The 23,669-nt window shown below is 35.7% G+C and overlaps 1 protein-coding gene across 1 annotated transcript in view; it reads left to right on the forward strand.

The window, feature by feature from the left end:
• LOC115725748 (plant UBX domain-containing protein 10-like) overlaps positions 1-21,862 on the forward strand; it is a 50,663-nt gene extending 28,801 nt beyond the window's left edge. Inside the window, exon 3 of the mRNA XM_061118075.1 lies at positions 19,591-21,862. Within this exon, the coding sequence (XP_060974058.1) occupies positions 19,591-19,942 (352 nt within the window). The 3' untranslated portion in view covers positions 19,943-21,862. The remainder of the gene's footprint in view (positions 1-19,590) is intronic.
• The last annotated feature ends 1,807 nt before the right edge of the window (positions 21,863-23,669 follow it).

A 23,669-nucleotide genomic window follows, 5' to 3' on the forward strand; every position in this document is an offset into this window, starting at 1 on the left:
CCAGAGAACCTTGACCAATGCTATGGTCTTATTTCGAAGGACTTTATCCTTTCTATCCAGGATCTGCACTGGCTGTTCCTCATAAGTCATGTCTGGCTGCAGTTCTAGGCTCTAATAACTGAGTATATGAGAGGGATCTGAAACGTATTTTCTCAACATCGAGACATGGAATACGTTGTGAACTGCTGATAAAGCCGGAGGCAACGCTAACCGGTATGCCACTTGACCTATCTTCTCGAGAATCTCGAAAGGTCCTGTAAATCTAGGGCATAACTTGCCTCTTTTCCCGAAACGTTTGATCCCCTTCATCGGAGATACCCGTAAAAACACATGGTCCCCTACTTGGAACTCAACATCTCTGCGTTTCGGATCTGCGTAACTCTTCTGTCTGCTCTGTGAGGCAAGCATTCTAGCTTTTATCTTCTCTATTGCCTCATTGGTCCGCTGCACTGACTCTGGACCTAAGTATTTCCTCTCCCCTGTCTCATCCCAGTGGATGGGAGATCTACACTCATTACCGTATAACAGTTCATAGGGAGCCATCCCTATCGTACTCTGATAACTGTTGTTGTAAGAAAATTCTATCAACGGTAGGTACTTATTCCATGAGCCTTCAAAGTCCATAACACAGGCTCGCAACATGTCCTCCAATATCTGAATTATCCTTTCGGACTGACCATCTGTCTGAGGATGGAATGCTGTACTGAATTTCAGCTTTGTACCCATTGCTCGCTGCAAACTCTGCCAAATTTTGGAGGTGAACTTCGGATCCCTGTCCGAAACTATAGACTTCGGTACTCCGTGAAGTCTTACTATCTCTCTGACATACAACTCTGCCAACTGATCCACTGTAAACGTTGTTCTAACTGGCAGAAAATGAGCAGATTTCGTAAATCGATCTACCACTACCCAGATGGAATCAAATAAACCCGTGGTCCTAGGTAACCCGACCACAAAAAACCATCGTGATATCTTCCCATTTCCATTCTGGTAGGGTTAGAGGCTGCAACAATCCTGCTGGTCTCTGATGTTCAGCCTTAATCTGCTGACAAGTGAGGCATCTCGATACGAATTCTACCAAATTCTTCTTCATACCGCTCCACCAGAAGTACGGTTTCAAATCTTGGTACATCTTAGTGGTGCCGGGATGCAGAGAATACGGGGTAGAATGAGCCTCCTCAAAGATCTCATTCCTAAGTTCCACACTATTTGGAACACAAACCCTAGCTTTATACAAAAGCATCCCGCTGTCTGACACTAAAAAGTCTTTGGCTTGACCAACCAACACCTTATCTCTGATCTTCACTAACTCTGGATCTGCCATCTGAGCGACTTTTATTCTTTCCAACAGGTCAGATTGCAGCGTTAAGTTGTGAAGCTGACCTACCATAAACTCAATGCTGGATCTTACCATATCCTCTGCTAGCTGAGGTGAGATCTGAACTATACTAGCTACTTGCCCGGGACCCTTTCTGCTCAGGGCATCGGCCACTACCTTGGCTTTTCCGGGGTGATAGAGGATCTCACAGTCGTAATCTTTCACTAATTCCAACCAACGCCTTTGTCTCATATTTAAATCTTTCTGAGTAAAGAAATACTTGAGACTTTTATGGTCGGTATAGATCTCACACTTTTCCCCTTAAAGGTAATGCCGCCAAATCTTCAATGCAAAAACCACTGCGGCCAACTCTAGATCATGAGTCGGGTATCGCAGTTCATAATCCTTTAACTGACGGGAGGCATAAGCGATGACCCGATCGGCTCGCATCAATACACACCCCAAACCCTGTTTGGATGCGTCCCAATAAACTACGAACTTCTCCTTGTCTGAAGGCAAAGCTAGCACTGGAGCGGTAATTAACCTTTGTTTTAGCTCCTGAAAACTAGCTTCGCACTTATCTGACCAAATAAATCGCTGATTTTTCTTTGTAAGCTCGGTTAGGGGCATTGAAATTTTAGAGAACCCTTCGACGAACCTACGGTAGTACCCAGCTAAACCCAAGAAGCTTCTGATCTCTGTCATTGTCTTCGGTCTCGGCCAATCCCTGAAGGATTCAATCTTCCCGGGATCCACCTTGATCCCATCTTTGCTCACAATGTGCCCTAGGAAGGTCACCTGAGATAGCCAGAACTCACATTTCTTGAACTTGGCATAAAGCTCATGTTCTCGAAGTCGTTGCAGTACCATCTGACGATGTAACTCATGCTCCTCTTCTGCTTGAGAGTACACGAGGATGTCGTCGATAAACACAATCACACAGATATCGAGGAAATCCTTGAATACTCTATTCATCAAGTCCATGAATGCTGCAGGAGCATTGGTTAGTCCGAATGACATAACCAGGAATTCGTAATGTCCATACCTAGTGCGGAAAGCCGTCTTTGGAATGTCCTCCTCTCGGATTCTCAACTGATGATAACCCGAACGGAGATCAATCTTAGAAAAGACTATCTTCCCCTGAAGCTGATCGAACAAATCATCGATCCTAGGTAATGGATATTTATTCTTCACCGTCAGCTTGTTCAATTCCCTGTAGTCGATGCACATCCTCATAGACCCATCCTTCTTCTTGACGAATAAAACTGGGGCTCCCCAGGGTGACACACTGGGCCGAAGAAACCCTTTGTCAAGCAGCCCTTGGAGCTGAATCTTTAATTCCTTAAGTTCAGCTGGAGCCATTCTATACGGGCTTTGGAAACCGGTTCCACCCGTGGTGCCAAGTCTATCACGAAGTCAATCTCTCGCTGAGGTGGTAACCCTGGAAGTTCTTCGGGAAAAACATCCAAAAATTTCCGAACCACTTTGATGTCTTCTGGCCGAATGGTATCTGACCGAGTGGTGTCCACCACCACGGCCAGAAACCCTAAACAACCGCCATGCAATAAATCTCTAGCTGACATGGCCGAATTCACCGGGATCCGGGATCCCTGAACTGAACCAACAAACACAAATGGTTCTTCACTTTCCGGTTGGAAGATCACCATCTTCCTTTTACAATCAATGCTCGCCGAATATTTAGATAGGAAATCCATTCCTAAAATAATGTCGAACTCTACTAAACTCATCTCTATCATCTATCCTGATTGGCATAGACCTAATCCACCTGTTAGAGATAACCAACTCTCCGCCAGGTAAAAGGGTTCCAAACCCTAATTTATAACTATCATACGGCCTACCCAATTTACTAAAGATTCTGGCAGCCACACAAAAAGAACCTTGACCCAAGCACTCACCCGGAGGATGCCTCTTACTAATGAGACACTCCAGTAAGAATAACGGGTCTCCACACTACCTTGACGACCACCTTGATTCTGGTTCCCCCGGAACCTCTTGTTCTGCCCTGAGCCACCAGATGCAGTGGATGATTTCCTCCTCTAGTCCATGGCCGAACCACTACCTCCCCTGCTGAAACCTGACGCAGGAGGGGTAGGAGCCCCGCCACATACTGGAGTCCTAACTGACTCCACATACATCTAATTGCGTCCTCAGCTTGCACTGCCTTCTCCACTATCACAGCACAGGTGGTCTTGTCGTCGGTAGTAACCATAAGGTCATACTTGATCTTCACATTAAATCCATCCAGATATTTTTCTTTCTTACTGAAATTGGTCGGCACAATTTCCGAGGCTAACCTCGCCAACCGATCAAACTGAGTAGTATATTCCGTCACGCTCACGTTCTCACACTAGGTCAGGTGAGCGAACTCTTTCCTCTTGGCGCTTCTGACCGCCTCATTATAGTATTTGGCGTTGAAGAGTTCCTGAGACCTTTCCCAGGCCATGGTGGTGACGTCGTGAATCTAAGACACCATGTCCCACCAGACCAGAGCGTCTTCTTGAAACTGGAAAGTGGCACTCACCACTCTGTCGTTCCCGGTGACACCCATAAAGTTCAAGATCTTGGTGATCACCGTCAGCCACTGTTCGGCCTTCAACACGTCCGGACTTCCCAAGAAAACCGGAGGTGCTTGCTCCCGGAACCGTTCATACAAGGGTTCCATTCACCTTGCCGCTACCACTACCTCGGCCTGAGCAGCAGGGGCGGGTGCCACTGGAACTTCTGGCACCGGCTCTGCAGAAGCACCCTGCTGCCTCAATCTCTGAATCTCATTATCTTGCTCCTCTATTCTGGCTTGCATTTCAGCAAACCAAACTTCTCAATTCTGGGCTTCCTGATTGACCTGGGCAGCCTGTGGCGAGTTGACGTCACCCCAACCACGAGCCCTGCCCCTGGGACCTCTACCTCGGCCCATAACACTTGGGGGAAGAACTGAGCTCCTTGACCTTGATCTGACCCGACTGAGATGCCCTGACTCCTAATATTTCGTCTGGCGTCCATCTAATCTGAACCGCCTCGAAATCCCGAGTTGGCAATTCAGGTCACAATCATCAAGAGCTTACTAATGTCGCTTAATTTGGAAATTAAAAACGAAACATGCGCCTATTCTACTATCAAGCTACTAACATGCTTCCTAACAGGCTTTTCTTTTTCATAACTGAATAAAATAAACTACTAAAGCAATAAAGGCTTACTGAACCGTGAAACAAGCTAACTGCTGATGATGATTGTACATGTTGTGACGATCTTCGGAAGACAACCTGGCGGCTCTGATACCAAATTGTAACACCCTAACTAACTTAGGCGTATTACGTGATTTTTAAACATGCTGTGCAGCTCGTTGCTAATCAACGAGGTTTATGGAAAACGTGATTAATAAAAATTTTTGCTTTTTAATTAACTGTTTATACAAAATAATGTCGCCTAGCGACTAGTTACAAAATCAGCCTCGCTGTCCCGATGATCGTACGCTCCAGGCCTAACCGCCCCGATGATCGTACGCTCCAGGCCTAACCGCCCCGACATGTACAATCTTCACAAGCTCGTTCACGGTCCATCAGCTTTAGCCTTGCCTTTACCTACACATAAACGTAGAACTCTGAGTCGACAGACTCAGTAAGAAAAGCATAATAATACTCATACATAAATCTCGGTCATGATTAGACGCCCATACCCCTGATCATAACCCTAACTGCCGTGTCCAACACGATACTGAGTCCCGCTACTACCGTGTCCAACACGGTATCGAGCCACTACTGCCGTGTCCAACACGGTACTGAGTTCTGAACGTTCATAGGGACGGTACTATTGACACGTAATGTACTGATCGGCCGAACCTGGCCATATACTCCGCCGGTCATACTCTAGCTCGTATCGACGTGTTACTATATCCACTGATCGGTCGAACCGGCCATACTCCGCCGTCGGTCATACTCCAAATTGTACCGACGGGATACATCAATAGTACGGAACCACCAACCAAGTGTCACTGATCGGTCAAACCGGCCATACTCCGCCATTGGTCATACTCCAGCCTGTACCAACGTGACAGGGTTGGATGGTTCGAAGCCAACATACATATCTAATGTAATCTAACAGGCTTCCTACATGCTCGCTAAACATGTAATCTACATATGCATACTGTTATACTAATCTTACCTGGATTTCGAATTCAGGTGTGCCGGTCAACCTGACTGGAACTTTAACTGCGCGGCGGACATGTGCTCCTAAACCATAAAAATCACAACACTATAAGTGACACGCTAAATCACTTCCTGGGGACTTAAACTAGGAACTAAAAGTTTCCCTATCGATAAAAAGCATGGCAATACCCCCTAAAACATAAAAACGAGGAAAACTAGGGTCCCTGAATTTTCCCCAACCCAGACCGGCTGCCCAACCGAATTCCGGTTCCGGGAAAATTCGAACCCTCATCCGAATTCCGATGCACAACCGAATTCCTCCTCGCAGCAAGAACAATCAAAAATTCATATCTTGCTCAAATCAACTCCAAATCAACTCAAACCTTCCAGACCTATTCCATATGACCCAAAGAACATTTCTAAGGCACCAAAACTACCCAGATTGCACCAAAGCAAAAAGTGCCATTAAAGCTCAAGCTTTGAGTTCTAAACTCAAACTTGAGTAAAATCACCTAACATGCATACAAACCAACTCAAATCCTCTTAAACAAGCATGATATAACCTCTGAAAATGAAATCTACTAACTACAGCAAGCAATTTACAGATCCACACATTTCTTCAAAAATTCATGTTCTTGAGCTAAAAACTTCAAAACTTAAATCCAAGCAACTATCATGCGTACACTAACTCTAAACCACTTAAAATAGCAGGATTAAACCATTGAGAACAACAACAAAACACAGCAGCAAGTATCACAATAATTCACATGCAACAATCATCTTTTAAATATTTTCTTCATAAAATACAAGAGGAAGAGATTAAAGACCTTACCAAAGCTTGAAGAATACTTAGATTGGAAGAGAAATGGCTTGAAAATCAAAGGAAAAATCTAGCTTCATGCACCCACATACCCAACCGAAAGAGAGAGGAAAAGAGAGAGTGGGTTTTTGAAAATTTTCTTTATTTTTTTCTAAGTGTTGATTTTTGTAAAAAATGAATTAAAGCCACTTAACATATAACAATTCATTTCAGCCAAATAAAGCATAAATAAACATTTATTTTTTAATTACTAAACTCACTAAAAGACAAAATACTAATGGGGCAAAAAGACCATTTTGCCCCTCCACACTAAAACCACATAAATCACACTAAAGGGTATTTTTGGGAAATTCCAAATTCCCGGCCATTCCCGACATTCCCAATGTCTAATAACCCGTCCCAAACTACTAACATACTAAGTTGTGATTTTTACTGAGCCAAACGCCGGGTTCTAAAATACCGGGCACCGGAAATGCAAAATATGAAAACTACTGAATGACATAGCAATGCATTTCTGAATTCAATAAATAACAGTATAATAAATTATTTAAATGGCTATAAATAATTTCATAATTAAACATAATTAACTGCTAATTTCCAAATTAAACTAAGCGGGCTTTACACCACACCTTCTCTTTGGGTATAACCCTTGGCGACCAGTCTAGCTTTAAAAGTTTCGACTTCGCCTCCAGTGCCTCTTTTCTTCTTGTAGACCCATTTGCATCCGATTGGACGATAGTCATCGGGTGGATCTACATATTCCCAGACTTTGTTCTTTTTCATGGAATCCATTTCTGAATCCATGCTGGCTGACCATCGCTTCCGTTGCGGAGTTGCCATTCCCTGTTTATAGGTTAATGGGCCGTCTTCAATACCGTCACCAATGACCTTATTGATTTCACCATCCAAGCCATAACAAGACGGTTTTGTAGAAACCCTTCCACTGCGACGAGGAGCAGTGATCTTCTGAACAGGAGCTTTCGTAGTAGTTTTCTTAGTTGCTACAACTGAGGGAGTGGGATTATCCTCTTCTAGAGTGGAAGAGGATGGAATATTGGAAGGAACTATATCTGTAAGCATTTCTTCTAATACAACTTTACTTTTTAGTTTGTTGTCTTTAATATAGTTATCTTCAAGAAAAGTAGCATTTGTAGAAACAAACACTTTGTTATCCTTGTGACTATAAAATAGTCCACCCCTAGTCTCTTTAGAATTTTCGACAAACATGCAAACTTCATTTCGCGATTCCAGTTTGCCTTCTTTCTTTCTCAAGACGTGAGCAGGGCACCCCCAAATCCTATAATGGCGTAAACTAGGTGTTCGATCATTCCATAGTTTGACGGGTGTCTTAGGGACTGCTTTAGATGGAACAATATTTAAAATGTCGTTTGCCATCTGAATAGCATATCCCCAGAAGGACGTAGACAGAGTTGAATAACTCAGCATGGACCTAACCATTTCCAAGAGAGTGCGATTTCTTCTTTCTGCATATCCATATATTCTCCACCCCTATCCGTTCGTAAGATCTTTAATGTTTTACGTAATTGGTTTTGAGCCAGAGCATGAAATTCCTGAAACTTTTCAAACTTTTCAAACATTTCAGATTTCTTTTGCATTAGGTAAAGAAAACTGTATCTAGAGAAATCGTCAATGAAAGTGACGAAATACTCATAACCACCTCTGGCTTTTACATTCAGAGGTCTGCAAACATCTGAATGCACAAACCCTAGGGGTTGTTTGGCACGCTCTCCCTTTGCAGAGAAAGAACGTTTGGTCATTTTTCCTTCTAGGCATGACTCGCATACTGGCAGTTGACCTAAGACGACATTTTTCAATGGACCGTCCTTGGTTAGCCTATTGAGTCTATCAAAACCTATATGACCTAAACGTAAATGCCATAGATAAGTTTGATCATCATTATCAATCTCTTTTCTCTTAAGGCTTCTAGGTTTAGCTACCTTGAAATCTTCAGTATTTAGTGAGATTTGCGTATCAGGTCTTAGAACATAAAGCCCTTGTTCCATGTTAGCAACACATATATGAAATCCATTACGAGAAATTCAACAATTTGAACTTGAAAAATTCAATATATAAAATTGTGTTTGTAAACATGAAACACTAATCAAGTTTCTACTAAAGTTTGGAATATATAAAATATTTTGTAAAAGTAAAAATCTTTTTGTATGAAACTTGATACGGGCCGTTCCTCGAGCTTTAACTGATACTAACTCCCCATTTCCAACTTTCAGCTTTAACTCATCTGGGTAAAGATTCTCCCAAGTTTCAAGCAGCTGCAGTGAAGAACATACATGGTTAGTAGATCCAGAATCAACAATCCAAGTGGATTTGTCATTCTCTAATACACATGATTCAAAGACAAAAGCATCACCTTCGTTTGAATTGTTTAGAAGCCTGGGACATTGTTCTTCTTGATGTCCATTTCCATTACAATTCGCACATAGAACATGATGTCTGATAATTGTATTTGAAGAAACAGCTTTGTTAGAGCCTTCATGTTAAAATCTCTTCCTCTGATTAAAGTTTGCAATACTAGGAGGTCCCATTGCAATCAAATTCCGTTCATGGGCTCGTAATTCAGCTTTGATTTTGTCCATGTTGGAGGAATGAGGATTGTTGATCATGTAAGATAAAACAAAACCATTATACTCTGGAGGAAGACTATTAAGAATGAGTCATACCCATTGTTCCTTTGATAATTCAATTCCAAGTAGATTTGCCTTCTGGAATTTCAGATTCATCAACAATAGGTGCGAGTTAATGCAACTACCAGGATGCATTTTCACACTATTGAGTTCTTTTGCTAAGATATTAACTAGGAGTGGATCGGGTGAGGGTTATTTATTTTGGCACTACAATATATCAATAAACAGAACTAAGGTCTTGGTTCTATAAATTCATACACAAGTTTAAAAAATAACAAATAATCACATATGTTATAAAAATACTAAATCTAACATAATTTATTTTTCAAGGTTTCCAACAAACTGATACAGTGTCCCGTTTAGGCGAGAGTCAAAGCATCATCCATTGAATAGAGTTGTTAATTCATCTAAAATGATAAATATTATAGCAACCTTTTATTCGATCAAGATTGGAATCCAGCGTTGTCCCATTTAGGCGAGAGTCAAGGCTATTCGATCTTATGAGCTTCCACCATTGTTTCATACTCTTGTAAGTCTTATACAGTCGCCACCATTAGGGTGATCAATACTAATATAAAAAACTTACAAGAATACTTATCTTTCGAGATTAAACGACGCTAACTTGCTAATGGACGTTCCTCCAATAGGGAGGATTACTCACTAAAACAATAACTATGTAAAACCAACAATGGAGATCGAATGTCTCTTTATTAAAGCTCATTATTTAAAATATGTATTTTATTTAATCATTTATTTTATTCCATATTTTAATAATGAAACATTACAAATTAAAGTTGGTTTAGTTAAAAAAAATTATATATATAAAAAAAAATTCAACTTTAATTAAATTTTAAAAAAAAATTGGAATAAAAATTGAAAAATATATTTTTTAAGTTGTTTAGATAAATCTAAAAAATCCAACTTAAATATTCTTCAATCAATTACTTAATTAAATATTAACAATAAAGTTGTAACCACTTAATTTAGAAGATATTCCATTTTAAGTTTTTTCATATTTAAAAAAAAAATATCAACTTAAAAATATCCAAAGAATCTTAATAACCAATTCCTAAAATTCCTCAACTTAATTTTATTATTGGAAATTCAAAAGATATTAACATCTAAGTTGATTTGTTAGAAATAACAAATTTTCAACTTAAATATGAATATTTAATGAAATAAAGAAATTAAGCTTGAGAAAGAATCTAGTTGGTTATAATTCTATACATAATTAAATACAAGAAAATACATATAGTTTTTCTAGAATATTATTCATCAAACTATGTTTTTCTTAAATTAATTTCAAGGAAAAATAAAATTAATTATGTGGCTAATCAATTTTATTAGGTTAAACTAATTTAATTAACCTAGCACAGTTATCCAAATTAGGCAAATGAGCCTTCACAATTGGAGTTGTTCATGTGAGGGGGGGCTGGGTTCAGTATGTCGTACCCACTTCTATGGCTCCCATCTCTCACACAAGGCCCAAAAGAGAGGAATTTGACCTTAAAATGAACAACTGTTATTAATTGAATAGGCCTATTAACTAAATGAGCCTAAATAAAATCTATCAAGATATGACATTTTATTTAGCAACAACAACCTATATGTGTCTATAACAGAAATTAAACATATAGGCTCACACAGGCACACAGATTTGGATGGATCCTATCATGTTATTAGGTCATACACAGATGAAAGAAGAATGTAAAATTTACTTGTTACAAATTATTTACTTGACCTATTGACAATTGAACTATGGGTTAAAATCAGATCATTGGATCTGTCAACAAGTTAACCATGACAATTTAGATCAAGCAATAATAGGTTTTAGAAAAACTTACAAACAATCTAAAACACATACTCCTGCAACAAGTTAGATTTGGGTAGTTGGATGTAGGATTTATTTAATTTAAAATATTGATTTGGAAAATGGTAAAAAAAAAAAATAGGATTTTAAAAAAAAATAATATTTAAAATTAAAATTACAATTTTGAAAAATTAGGTTTCAAGTAACCTAAATATCATTTCAAAAAAAAATTGCTAACTTACCTTTTAAATTTCATGTTATTTTAAAAAATTAAATATCCAATAAAATTAAAAAAAAAAAAAAGATAAATAAATACCCTTTTTCTGATTTTATAATTTAATTTAAGTAAAAATAACAAAATTTAAAAGTTAACAAAAATATCTTATTTTCCTTTTTGAAATTTCATGATTATGGTATCTTATTTAAATCAAAATAAGGTCAAAATACTTAAAAAAATATATTTTATAAAAAGAATTTAATATCTGACCTTAGATCTTAAAAATAAGATTAAAATAATCAAATTTTAAAGAAAATAAGAAAAGAGATAAGCAAAAATAATTTTTACCTATTTTCAAATTCAAATTCCACTAATATCGAAAATTAATTTAAAAACAAATAAATTAATTTATTCCTTATAATTAGATTTGAAATATAAAAATTAAAAATCAAAATACAAAACTACACAAAAAATCGAAAGTTAATTCCATGAAATAGCATGAAAAATTGAAGAAAACTAAAAAAATGATGAACAGTACGGATGGTATGCATAGCATACCATTCCGCGCGCGCATCTAAAGGGCTGACCGAGTTTCCACGGTGCTGGGAGGCTGTAAGCAGCCATTCCACGCGAGTGGGAAAAGTGCTCACCACCCTGATTTTTTCCGATTTTCAAAAATTCATAACTAATTCAAATTAAATCAAAATCGAGTTCTGTAAAAAGTAAATTGCTTAATTTTTTTCATACTATCCAATAAAAATAATTCCAGAAATAGAAAATCAATTATTTTTCCCAGAAATTCACAAACAACAATCAAACATCAATATGACATACAAAGCAACATGATACCATCCAAATCACAAACAAATCATTTTAAGTCCAAATTTCTTGCAAGCAAATCAATTACCATGGCTCTAATACCAGTTGTTGGAATTATTTTACCAGGATCTTAGATCTACTCACAAGTATGTTGATTAACAACCTAAATATGAACTTCTAAAACGAAATTAATTAAACACATATAAAGTATGAGAAACCTTACACTGGGTGCAGCGGAATAATATGTCTCCTCCCACTCAGATCTCTAACCCTTGATTCCTTTCTGTCGCAGAGTATAATCAAGATCTGAGCCCGAATGTCCTTCTTTGTTGACTCTGAATTCTACACAGCCTTCCTCACTATGATTGAGGTATTACTTGATGTGTGTGGGGACTACTCTATCACTTAGAGGGATTTTGAAAACAGAGAGGAAAAAGAGAGAGAGAGAGAGAGAGAGAGAGAGAGAGAGAGAGAGAGAGAGAGAGAGAGAGAGAGAGAGAGAGATAGTGGCGGCTCAGGAGTGTTTGTGTGAAAGAAAAGAATGCAGTAATGTGTCTCTGAATCCTGGAGCCTTTACCTTCTATTTATAGAATACCACATAGGGTTAGGATTGAATTACTTGGCATTAAAAATTGAAAAAATAAATGATAAAAAGGGAAGTAAAGTGGCCGGCCATAGCAATGTGGAAACAAGCCTTTCACTTTTGCAACTTTCCTATTTTATCATTTCTAGTTTCCCATTCTCCAAAATTGTCAATTTTCTCATTCAACCACATAAATGTCAAATCTAATTATTTAATAACTATAATTAATTATTAAATAATATATTGTCATTTATTATATTTATTAATAAAACTAATCAAAGTTTCCTAATTAATAAATATACCCTATAAACTCTCTATTTACTGTTTTGCCTTTAATAAGTGATAAATTCACAAATATACCCTATAATTGATTAATTAAAACCAATTAAATGAGTCTTACAAGTAATATTGTCTCAACTAGTGTGGGGACCATGGGTCTATATATCCGAGCTTCCAATAAGCAGATCAAGAATTTACATCTTAAATTCACTGACTTATTAATTCTTCGTTGAATCCACGCATAGAACTTAGAATTGCACTCTCAGCTATATAGAACGCTCTATATGTTCCACCATATAGACAGGTCATTAATTATCCATTGTTATAATCCTAATTTGATCAATGATCCTCTATATAGATGATTTACACTGCAAAGGGATTAAATTACTGTAACACCCTACAATGTATTTTATCCTTAAAACACTTAACCCGTTATAAATGATATTTTAGCTAAGTGAAATGAGTACTCCACTATTTATTTTTTGTTTGGTTAAGCTTGAAGGAAATCATCCTTTACTTTCTATTCGCCAGATAGAAGCTATAGATTCCATATTTATGTTAGCGCTCCCACTTAATTGCACTACCGTGTTCCCAAAATGTACGTTTCACCCTGACCCAAAAGTAGGCTTAACTAACAAATCAAAGAACACGAATAATACTCTTGAGATTGAACCTAATCATATAAGGATTAAGATCATTTGATCTAGGATCAACTAGAGTGATATTGAATTGAATAGATATTACGGTAAGTTTAATAAATTTATATCAAAATCAATATCGGTCCATTCCAATGCATACTCCATGCATCCAAGCCAAGCTTTACTTTAACCAATGCTCTGGAAAGAACATAGCATTTCTCTAAATGCAAGTAAACTCTATTGTAGATTGTCATATCAGTAAAACCCTAGTGTTCTGATAAATCTAGGAATCTTTAATCACATAGTCATGTTTACTTTCCGCTGTGTTGACAACACAATAAACATGATCAAGTATGTGAAAAGGGTTTGAATGAATTTATAAATCAAATAGATAAACAATTGATAATGTGAACCAAAACATACACAAATGAATGAAAAATACTTTTGTTATTTTATTGATATTGAATAATCTTGATTACATTGAAACAGAGTTTTATTTAGAGCATAAAACCCAACACTGGTATCACCGTAATCTCTCAAATAACATTCACTATACCAATGCACTCTATACCTTAACTGTACAAGTATTGGTAGTGCAACTAACACTTTAAGCATGCATATACACATAACATATACATACACTCAGATATTGATATCACACATCATACACAGTTCTTACCTTCTTTCTGAATTCTAGTGTGCTGGCCGACCTGAACGGAAAGTCTCACACTAGATGGATGCCCTAATCACATTATGGAACCGGGTAAGTTACATGATTAAAACCCTAATCCTGGGAAACCCGAACCCACAACTCGAGGTGCTGTTATACATCCTAGGGGTTACACAAATTCTAGAAATAGGAAAGCACCCAACCACGGCACTGAAATGGACAAAAATCGAGAAAACGAAGCATTTTTTGCACGTACGTGTAAAACCGGTTACTCGGTTTGCACCAGTTCACACCAAAATTTTCATTTCTTGCTCAATCCTCCACCAAATGCAACCAAACCTTCCAGAGTACCTAATTAGGGTATACACAATATAATCCAGCCAATAAACCACAGAAAAAACCACTGAATCAAAACATGCCATTAGAGATCAAAGTAAGGTTTCTATGCTCAAACTTGCACAAAACCTAAAACAAACATCAAAACCAGCTGCAAGAAGCTTAAACCAACTCAAATGAACCTAAAAATCTGAACTACAACTCAACCTAACCCTAACAGCCACTAATTCTCAAAATCATAAACTCAAACCAAGTAAAAACTTAAAAACTAAGGAAGGGTGCTACTAGGGCTTACCTTAGCTTGATTCTCCCAAGATTTCCTTGCTGAAACCACCAAAAATCAGCAGCAATCCTCCTTGTTCTTTCTGGTTTCAAAGAGAGAGAGAAGGAAAGAGAGAGCTTCTCTTGATTTTTTTGGTATTTTCTTTTAATTCACTAAATGAAATGAAGATTCGGGAAAATCCATTTCCCTTGCTGAAATTAGCTTGCTAGGTGTCACTTTCCTAGGGCAGCCACCTATCCTTCACTAAAGAAAATGACTTAAATGCCCTCCAAGTCATAGCCTAGGTGTTTCTCAAAACTAGGGGTAAATTGGTCAATTTTCATAACCCCGTTTAACCTCGATATTTTATTTTCTCTAAAATATTTCCCACTAAGAAATAAGATTCTAAACTTACCCATGTGATCAAACTAGCCATCCATCGTATTTTTCTTTGTCGCCGAGCAAAAATTATAAAAATTGCATTATTCACATACAGGACAAATAATACCCCTAGAGTTTAATAAAATCTCCGGAATTGAGAAATTATAACTCTAATACTCACTTATAATAATGGGGCCCACAAATAATAAAATTCATAAATAATTAGAAAAATAACAGAAATTAGTGCTAATTGTCTTTACTAATCCAAAATTACTAAAGCGGTCATTACAATATGAGTTTGAATTATGATGGTTTATTAATGTGGATTACAATTAAGTGTAATGAATGAATATGTGTGTGTTTTTTAGGGTCTAGGGATCTACAACATGTCACATGGGATTGGAAAGAATGAATGAGGCAGAGTCTATGGCTAAGAATTTATGTTTGAAAACTTGATTAGCTACATAAGGTTTTGAAGCATATTATTGTTCATCCAAGCTGCTGGGAATGAGAGTCTGGAGTTGTTATTGATTTTTGACTTTTTTTTTTGTTTGTTAATAATTTTCTTAAAGAGCATAATCCTATCCTATTCTTTGGTCTCAATGGAAATTTAATGTGGATATTAGTTTGTGTCTACCTTATAATTGTTCCACACTTACAGTAGTATTAATTAGTCATTTGACATGTTCGTTATGAAAGTGAGAATAGAAAATAAAGATATTCTTTTAGTTTAAATGCAAAAAAATATTTACTGTTTTTGTATAAGGAAACAGATAGCTGAAACTTAGCGTTTTAAGGAGATAGAATGGAAGAGCTAAATTTTGAGTATTGATACTTTTGAGGAAGTTCATTCATGACCCAACAAAACCCGACACTCCAATTGTATTTTATGCAACCTCTTCTCTACAAATTTTATGTGATATATATATATATACTAGATTAAATTTATTAGTTATATACTTAATTTTTTTTTTAAATAATGTCATACATTATTTAATTGAGTGAGACAAATATTCTCTTCTTATGATTTTAATGGTAATTTTTGCTAGGGGAACTCAAATACATTTTATAAATATTACATTGGCCTAAGGAAAAAAGCATTCCACGTAAAACTTTCAGATTAAGTCAAAGTAAAACATGAGATATTAATTTTTTGAACCTTTCTTTGTGAATCAAATTATGGAAATAACCTAGCCTTTCTAAGACTTATATACTCAATGTAAATTAAACAACATTATCCATTCTCTCTGAAAAGGTTAAATTTAATATACTCTCCAAGCTAAGGTAAATTATAGCATCTATATATGTAAACTATCTTACATCACATATAATGAAAAATGATTTTAGCTATCATTTTTTTGGAGCATAAAATACTTGCTCAAGCGAACCCATAATCCCAAACTCCAAAATTTAACATTAGTTAAGGCTTCACAATCACATCTTTGCAAGATAAAAAACAGAACAAGCTTCTATTTTTTTTTTCTGTTCTTACTAACAAACACGTGGGAAGAAAACTGGTATACCTCCCCTTATAACTTTTGATGTTTTCTGAATTGTCTGTGACGAAAAGTCAAATAATGTAACTGGACTATTGAAAATAAAATACAGATTTAATAATTTGTTCTCTTATTCCTAATGAGAGGTGATTGTGATGATAACTCTTCATGTCTTACTGTAATCCATATTCTTATGGAGATTTTTCAAAAAAATTAAAAAATTTATTAATGATTCTTGCCGCTTGAAAAGCTTACCTTGGAATATAAGCATGACAATCATTTATCATAACCCCAACAAAAGATACAGTCCCTATATTATATATAGGTGTTAATTATGATTTCCTTAATATATTTCGTTCTTATTAAAACAGAAAAAAAAGACTACCAAATTCATAATTAAAATAAAAAACAAAAGGACATTAATTGAACACAAGATTAACCTCAACAGAGTACCTACTTGAATCTGTCAAAATGGTAATGAAAACCCTTCAATTTATCTCGAGTATGCATTACTCCAGGAAGATCAATTGGAAAACTCTTCATCCATACAATTGAACTATTTGAAACCCCATAGCATAAGATAAATCTTCTACCAGTATTCATGTGAAGAAAATAAATTAAACAAACAAGTATATTAATAAAAGTAACTTTGCAATATTCTTAGTTCCGAGATACTATAGACACTTTTACAATGCATACTTTAATTTAACTTCATAAACATTAAAAAATAAATAAATTCTTGGAAAAACAGAATAAGAGAAGCAATTTGAGATACCTTAAAATCACAACCAGAGTATGGCTGAGTTGTAGAAGCTAATGTATCGAACTCAGAACAATGTTTTAAATTCTCTTATCAAACAAAGATATTAATATACATGATTAACAACTCTACATTCAATAAAATAAATCTAAGTGAAAACTTCACAAAACCCACAAAATTTTTTAGCTAATACATCAAATTTAATCACAAAAAATACTTATTACTAAATATAAACCAGAAACTTCAATCAATATTAATTTTATGCTAGTTGCCGGAGGAAGATCCTCCTCTTCCTCTTCCTCCGGTTTTGAATTTCCTGAATCTTCGGTGAGAGTCCATGGTCAACCTAGTTTGGCTTAATTGCTTTACCGATTGGGAAATTTACATGTGCAGTCCTTTTTTACATCTTATTATCGGTAATATTGTACAGCATTTAATTAATAATTTTACCGTGTGTTTTATACCGTTTTTATTTTAATTGTATTACCAAAACATGAATGCATGATATACTAAGCTGATGCCTTTCTTTCTTTCTTTCTTTATTTTTTTTTCTTTTTTCCTTTTGTTTATTTATTTATTTGTATAACATGTGGAATTAAGCATAGATAGATCCAGTTTATATTTACCATCTTCCCCTCTCTTTATCTTTTTCTCTTTCCTTCTTTCTCTCTCTTATCTTTAAATTTTAAAAAGGATTGATGGTCACGTTGTTACTCAATTGAACCTTAAAAATATATTATTGTGATCTACGCTTCAATGTGAACATTGTAAGATGAGGGAAACATTTTTTCGTTATTTCGAAAATCAAAAAAACCATTAAATTACTCATAATACTAATCATATACTAATTAGTTAGTTTTTTTTCTTAATCTTAGTCAATATTTATTTTAGAATTTAGTTAACTTCATTATTATACTATGATAGCTAATTAGTTTTTACAATAAATTAAAATTACAAAAAATGTATCTTAAATAATATTAAGATATGGTAATATACCTTTAAAATAACTAATTAGTAATTAATTTAGATAACTAATTAATTTTCAATCGATGGTTAGCTGATTGTGTGGTTAAGTATAATGAAAATTTGTGTTAATATGCCAAAAGTATGAGTATAGGCATAGTATAGCCATATATGCTAAATAAACTTATGAACAAGACATTTCATGTGAGCAATGCATTTCATATTCAAATCTTTGACAAGTGTATATATCGTTATCCAGGTTTACTATGTAAGACATGTTACAGTCATGTACTTTGTATACAGCCAAATTTGATGTCTAGACTTGAAAAAAAAAAGACCAATTAGTTTATTATTTTATAGCACACATTGTCTTTGAAATAAAAAAATAAATTGTTGTTCCATTATACGAAGATAGACTAATAGATTTATTGGCGTATATCATTATGTTTGATTATAGTTTACTCTATATTGAAAAATATAAAATGTTGTTCCATCAAACAGAAACTAATAAGTTTATTGACATATATATTGGTAGGCTATATGAAATAAAATAAATTATTGTTCCAATATACGAAAAGAAAAATAAAAATTTGTTTCATCATGCCCAAATAAACCAATAGATTTATTAGCATATACGATGGTAGGCTATACGAAAAATATAAACAAAGAATGAAAATTTGTTTCAATATGCCAAAATAAACCAATAAGTTTATTTGGCATATATGAGTATGTGCATATCTGATTATAGAATATTTGGTCTAATCATCATCTTTTTATTTTAAAATTGATAATTTTATCAAAAGTAACAAATTGGTATCTTATCGAAATCATAACTAATTGCTCTAAAAATGTCTCTTATTAGTAATAATTTAAAAGTTATTTGTAACTTCATTCCTTATTTAACTAATCAAAATGTATATATCAATTTATATTTAAAAAATTATGGGTGACTTAAACATTTATGATATATATTTTTTTTAAATATAATTTACTAAAATGGTAGTTTACTGGATGACAACTCATTATTTTCGAAAATAAACTTGAAAGTTACTCAAATGTATTAATATAACCTAAATAATTTTATACATATAAGTTTTAGAGGTAACCAAAATGTATCTCAAATTATATGATATAAAAGTGATACTTTTTATGAAAAAGTTACTTATTAGTTTCTTATCAACATCATAAGTAACCAAAATATTACTTTTGAAACGCAAGAAAACTTTTAAAAAAAAAAAAGTAATTTCGGGAATAGTTTCATTTCAGGCATATTATTTTGAAATTAAGGTATTTTTTAATGACGTGGCAAGATATTATTGTAATTGAGATTTGTTAGGTTATTTTTGTAATTATTTTGTATTTTATGTATATTTTTAAAAAAATCCCTTACCGATTTCTGTTACTTCTAGTAGTCTAAGGTTAATCTCTGGTGCGATTGGGCTCGGATTGTGGGCTGCCGGTGGTGTTTTGTTGTATTCGTTGGGTGTTGTCAGATTAGGTCATGGAAGGAATGGGGATTCTTCAACGTCTACAACGTCGTTGGTTTCGGTTTCGGCTGCTGCATCTGAAGCTATGGAATTTGTTGTTGGTTTTGAGAGGGATTATGGGTTGAGAAGACCCAATTTCGTTAGTGAAGGGTTTATGGATGCTTTACAGAGATTGAAGAACGAGTTTAAGCTTTTGTTTGTGTATTTACACTCACCTGATCATACTCCTTTGTTCTGTGAAAGAACACTCTGTTCGTTGGTGTTGGTGGCTTTGTGAATGAAAATTTCGTGTCTTGGGGTGCGAGTATTCGAGCTAGACATGTTTATGGCCTTTCAGGATTTGCATCCATTACTTTGATTCCTAAGATGTCTTTGATGGCTCTTGTTGTCGAGTCTTCTCTTCTGTATTTGCAGTATCCAATATAGTTTTCGTTAACACTCCTCCTTCAAAAGCGTTGTTGTTGAACCATTTCTCGAATTCATTTTCGATTTTTATTCTCTCTTTTTTTTTTTTGAGAAATAGAACTGTTATTATAAAACTAGAGAGTCTTTTACAACAACAGAGTGAATAGCTGAGGGAAAATCCTCAAGCCATGTACAAACATTATCCAACACTAGAGCATGTTTAGCCAAACCGTGAGCGGCTTGGTTACCATCACGATAAACATGATGAACACAAACAGTAGGGAGATAGGATAATTGAGCTTGAACATCAAAAATTAAATCTTAAAAAAAAGATCTATTTGATGTTGATTGCGGAGGGCATCAACAAGGATCAAGGAGTCCGTGTTTCCACCTTATCAACCTTTAAATTGAGATGTCTAGCCCATTTGAGGCTATAAAACAGCCCCTTGGCTTCCATTCCTGTGGTCGACAGCAACTAGCAATTGGGTGAGACATTGCAGCCAGTACCTTGCCTGTGGAGTCTCTGATTATAGCACCAAATCCAATTCTGTTTCTAGCTTCATCAAAGGCTGTATCTACATTCAATTTTAGCAAAGTAGGAGGAGGAGGAGTCCAAGTTTTGCTAGTGTTTGGAGTGTCGGCTGGTGCCAAACCAGCATGGAGAGATAGTTGCTGAGCCGCTTGGTAATTATTTAGAAAAGTGTGTGCTTTAGCATAGATAACCAGTGGTTGTTGAGGAAGTTTACCATGAATGATATTGTTACGATCAGACCAAATAGACTACATAGTGCAAAAAATCATTTCCAACTCAGATTTGGTATAGCTTTCTGATATCTGAAACAAATAATCTTCAATTTTCATGGAAACAACCGCTCTGTTATTGAATGAAAAACCAACAACTTTCCAAACGTGTCTAGCATGTTTACAAGAGAACATTGCATGCCCCACAGATTCCCAAGCATTGAGGCACAAACTACATGAGGCAAAAGTGAGCGATTTCCTCTTGAAAAGCTCTGAAGCAACCGGCAAAGCATTGTGAATAGCTTTCCAAGCAAAAATCTTCACTTTAGGAGGTAGTTTGAGTTGCCAAAAAGACTTCCACCAAGAAACATGTGGGCTGGACACAGAGGCGAAAGTATCATCAGCTAACAAACAAGCAACATGGTAACCAGATTTTACCTCATACTGTCCACCAGTAGCATGCCAAACCCAATAATCAGAAGTAGCATGATGAGACAAAGGTAATGAAAGAATTCTCTCGACATCAACTGAAGAAAAATCAGCAGTCAATTTGCTCACATTCCACTCTTTTTCTGGTGTGATATAGTCAGCAACGGTATTAGTTGGATCTCCAGTAAAAAATACAGGAGTGAGAATGGAGTTACCAGGGATCCAAGGGTCAGTTGCACAGGCAATTCCAAAACCATTCCCCACTTGCAAACGAATTCCCTTCTTCAGCAACTCTCGGCCCCAGCAAATTCCTTGCCAAGTGAGAGAAGAAACACCACAAGTTGCAGCAGAGAGGAAATCTATTCTTGAGAAATATCTTCCTTTGAGAACACGATATAGTAGAGATTCAGGATTTTGAAATAACCTCCAAGCTTGTTTAGCCAAAAGAGCTTGATTGAAGTGGATAAAATTTTGGAAACCGAGACCACCTTCCAATTTTGATTTACAAAGAAACTTCCATTGTTTCCAATGAATTTTCTTTTTGTCCGAAGTAGAGCCCCACCAAAAGTTAGACATCAAACTCTCAATTTCATGACAAAATTTAACAGGAAGTTTAAAGCAACTCATAGCATAAGTGGGAATAGATTGTATGACAGCCTTGAGAAGAACCTCCTTACCACCAACTGAGAAAATCTTATCAGTCCATGCATTTAACAACTTCCAAATGCGCTCCTTAATTTGATTGAACAATTGTTTCTTATCCCGTTCAGAATAAGCAGGAAGGCCAAGGTATGACTCATGACACTCACAAATGGGCATGCCAAGAATATTTCGAAAGGATTGTTTAGAAGCCTCAGAAGTATTTGGTGAAAAAGACATAACTGATTTATCAGTGTTGAGCTGTTGACCAGAGGCTTTGTGATATGTATCCAAGACTCTTTTAATTGCACCACAAGATCGATCGTCAGCTTCACAAAACAACAAACTGTCATCAGCAAAAAGTAGATGTGATACAGATGGTGAGTGCCTAGAAACAGCTAATCCTTTTAAACATCCAATGGACTCTTCATATTGCAACAATCGAGACAAGCCTTCTGAACAGATTAAAAATAAGTAAGGAGATAAAGGATCTCCTTGTCTAAGGCCTCGTTGAGGTTTCACATTGCCTGAAATTGCACCATTGATAATAAATGAAAGCTGAGTAGTTTGTAAAAAATTCAAGATAAGGGTGATCCAACGAATACTGAACCCCATCTTGCCCATTACGGCCGCTATAAAAGACCACTCCACTCCATCAAATGCCTTACTCATGTCGAGTTTGAGAGCTGAAAAACCTTTCTTGCCCCGTGTCTTGTGTTTTAGGTAGTGAACCAACTCAAAAGCTACCAAGATGTTATCTGTAATGAGTCTATTAGGCAAGAAAGCACTTTGTGTCTCCGAGATTACATGTGGAAGGACTGTTTTGAGCCGAATAACCAAAGACTTGGAGATGAGTTTGTAGTCTTTGGAATGAGAGTAATCAGTGTTTTGTTGAGAGCTTCAGGACTTCCCCCCTCATTTAGGACATAAAGGACAGTACGTAACTAAGTCACCAACAATATGCCAATTATGTTGGTAAAATAGAGCAGACATGTTAGAATTTATTTTACCAGGATCTTAGATCTACTCACAAGTATGTTGATTAACACCCTAAATATGAACTTTCTAAAACGATGAAATAAACACATATAAAATTTAGGAAACCTTACATTGGGTGCAGCAGAATATGATGACTCCTTCCGTTCAGATATCTAGCCCTTGATTCCTTTCTGTAGCAGAGCATTATCAATATCTGAACCTGGATCTCTTTCTCTGAATCTTTGATGCTGAAACCTCCTTCTTGCTGAAAGTCTTTCTTCACGATCTTCCTCACTATGATTGAGGTATCACTTGCTGTGTGTAGGCACTACTCATACACAAAGGATTTTTGAAATTGAAGGAAGAAGAAAGAGAAAGTGGGTTCGGCCAAAGATAGGGAGAGAGAGAGGCTCAGTTTTTTCTGAATCAGAAGTGTCAGAAGAAAAGTGTAGAAATTTAGTGTAAATTTCCTGAAGCCTTCACTATCTATTTATAGCATTCCACTAGGGTTAGGTTTGAATTATTTGGCATTAAAATAATGAAAATATCAGAGGGAAAACCCTACAAAAGTGGCCGGCCCTACATCGTGGATTTGGGCCTCACTTTTTGCAATTTTGCAGTTTTATCTTTTCTGCATCTGATTTTCTCAAAAATGCCAATTTTCTAATTCAACCATTTAAATGCCAATTCTAACCATTTAACAACTATAAATGATTATTAAATAATATTGTCATTTATCATATTTATTAATTGAACCATACAAAGTATCATAATTAACAAATATGCCCCTATAACTCTTTCTTTACAATTTC

Source organism: Cannabis sativa, chromosome 6 (genome assembly GCF_029168945.1).
Source record: "Cannabis sativa cultivar Pink pepper isolate KNU-18-1 chromosome 6, ASM2916894v1, whole genome shotgun sequence".
Classification (NCBI taxonomy): Eukaryota; Viridiplantae; Streptophyta; class Magnoliopsida; order Rosales; family Cannabaceae; genus Cannabis; species Cannabis sativa.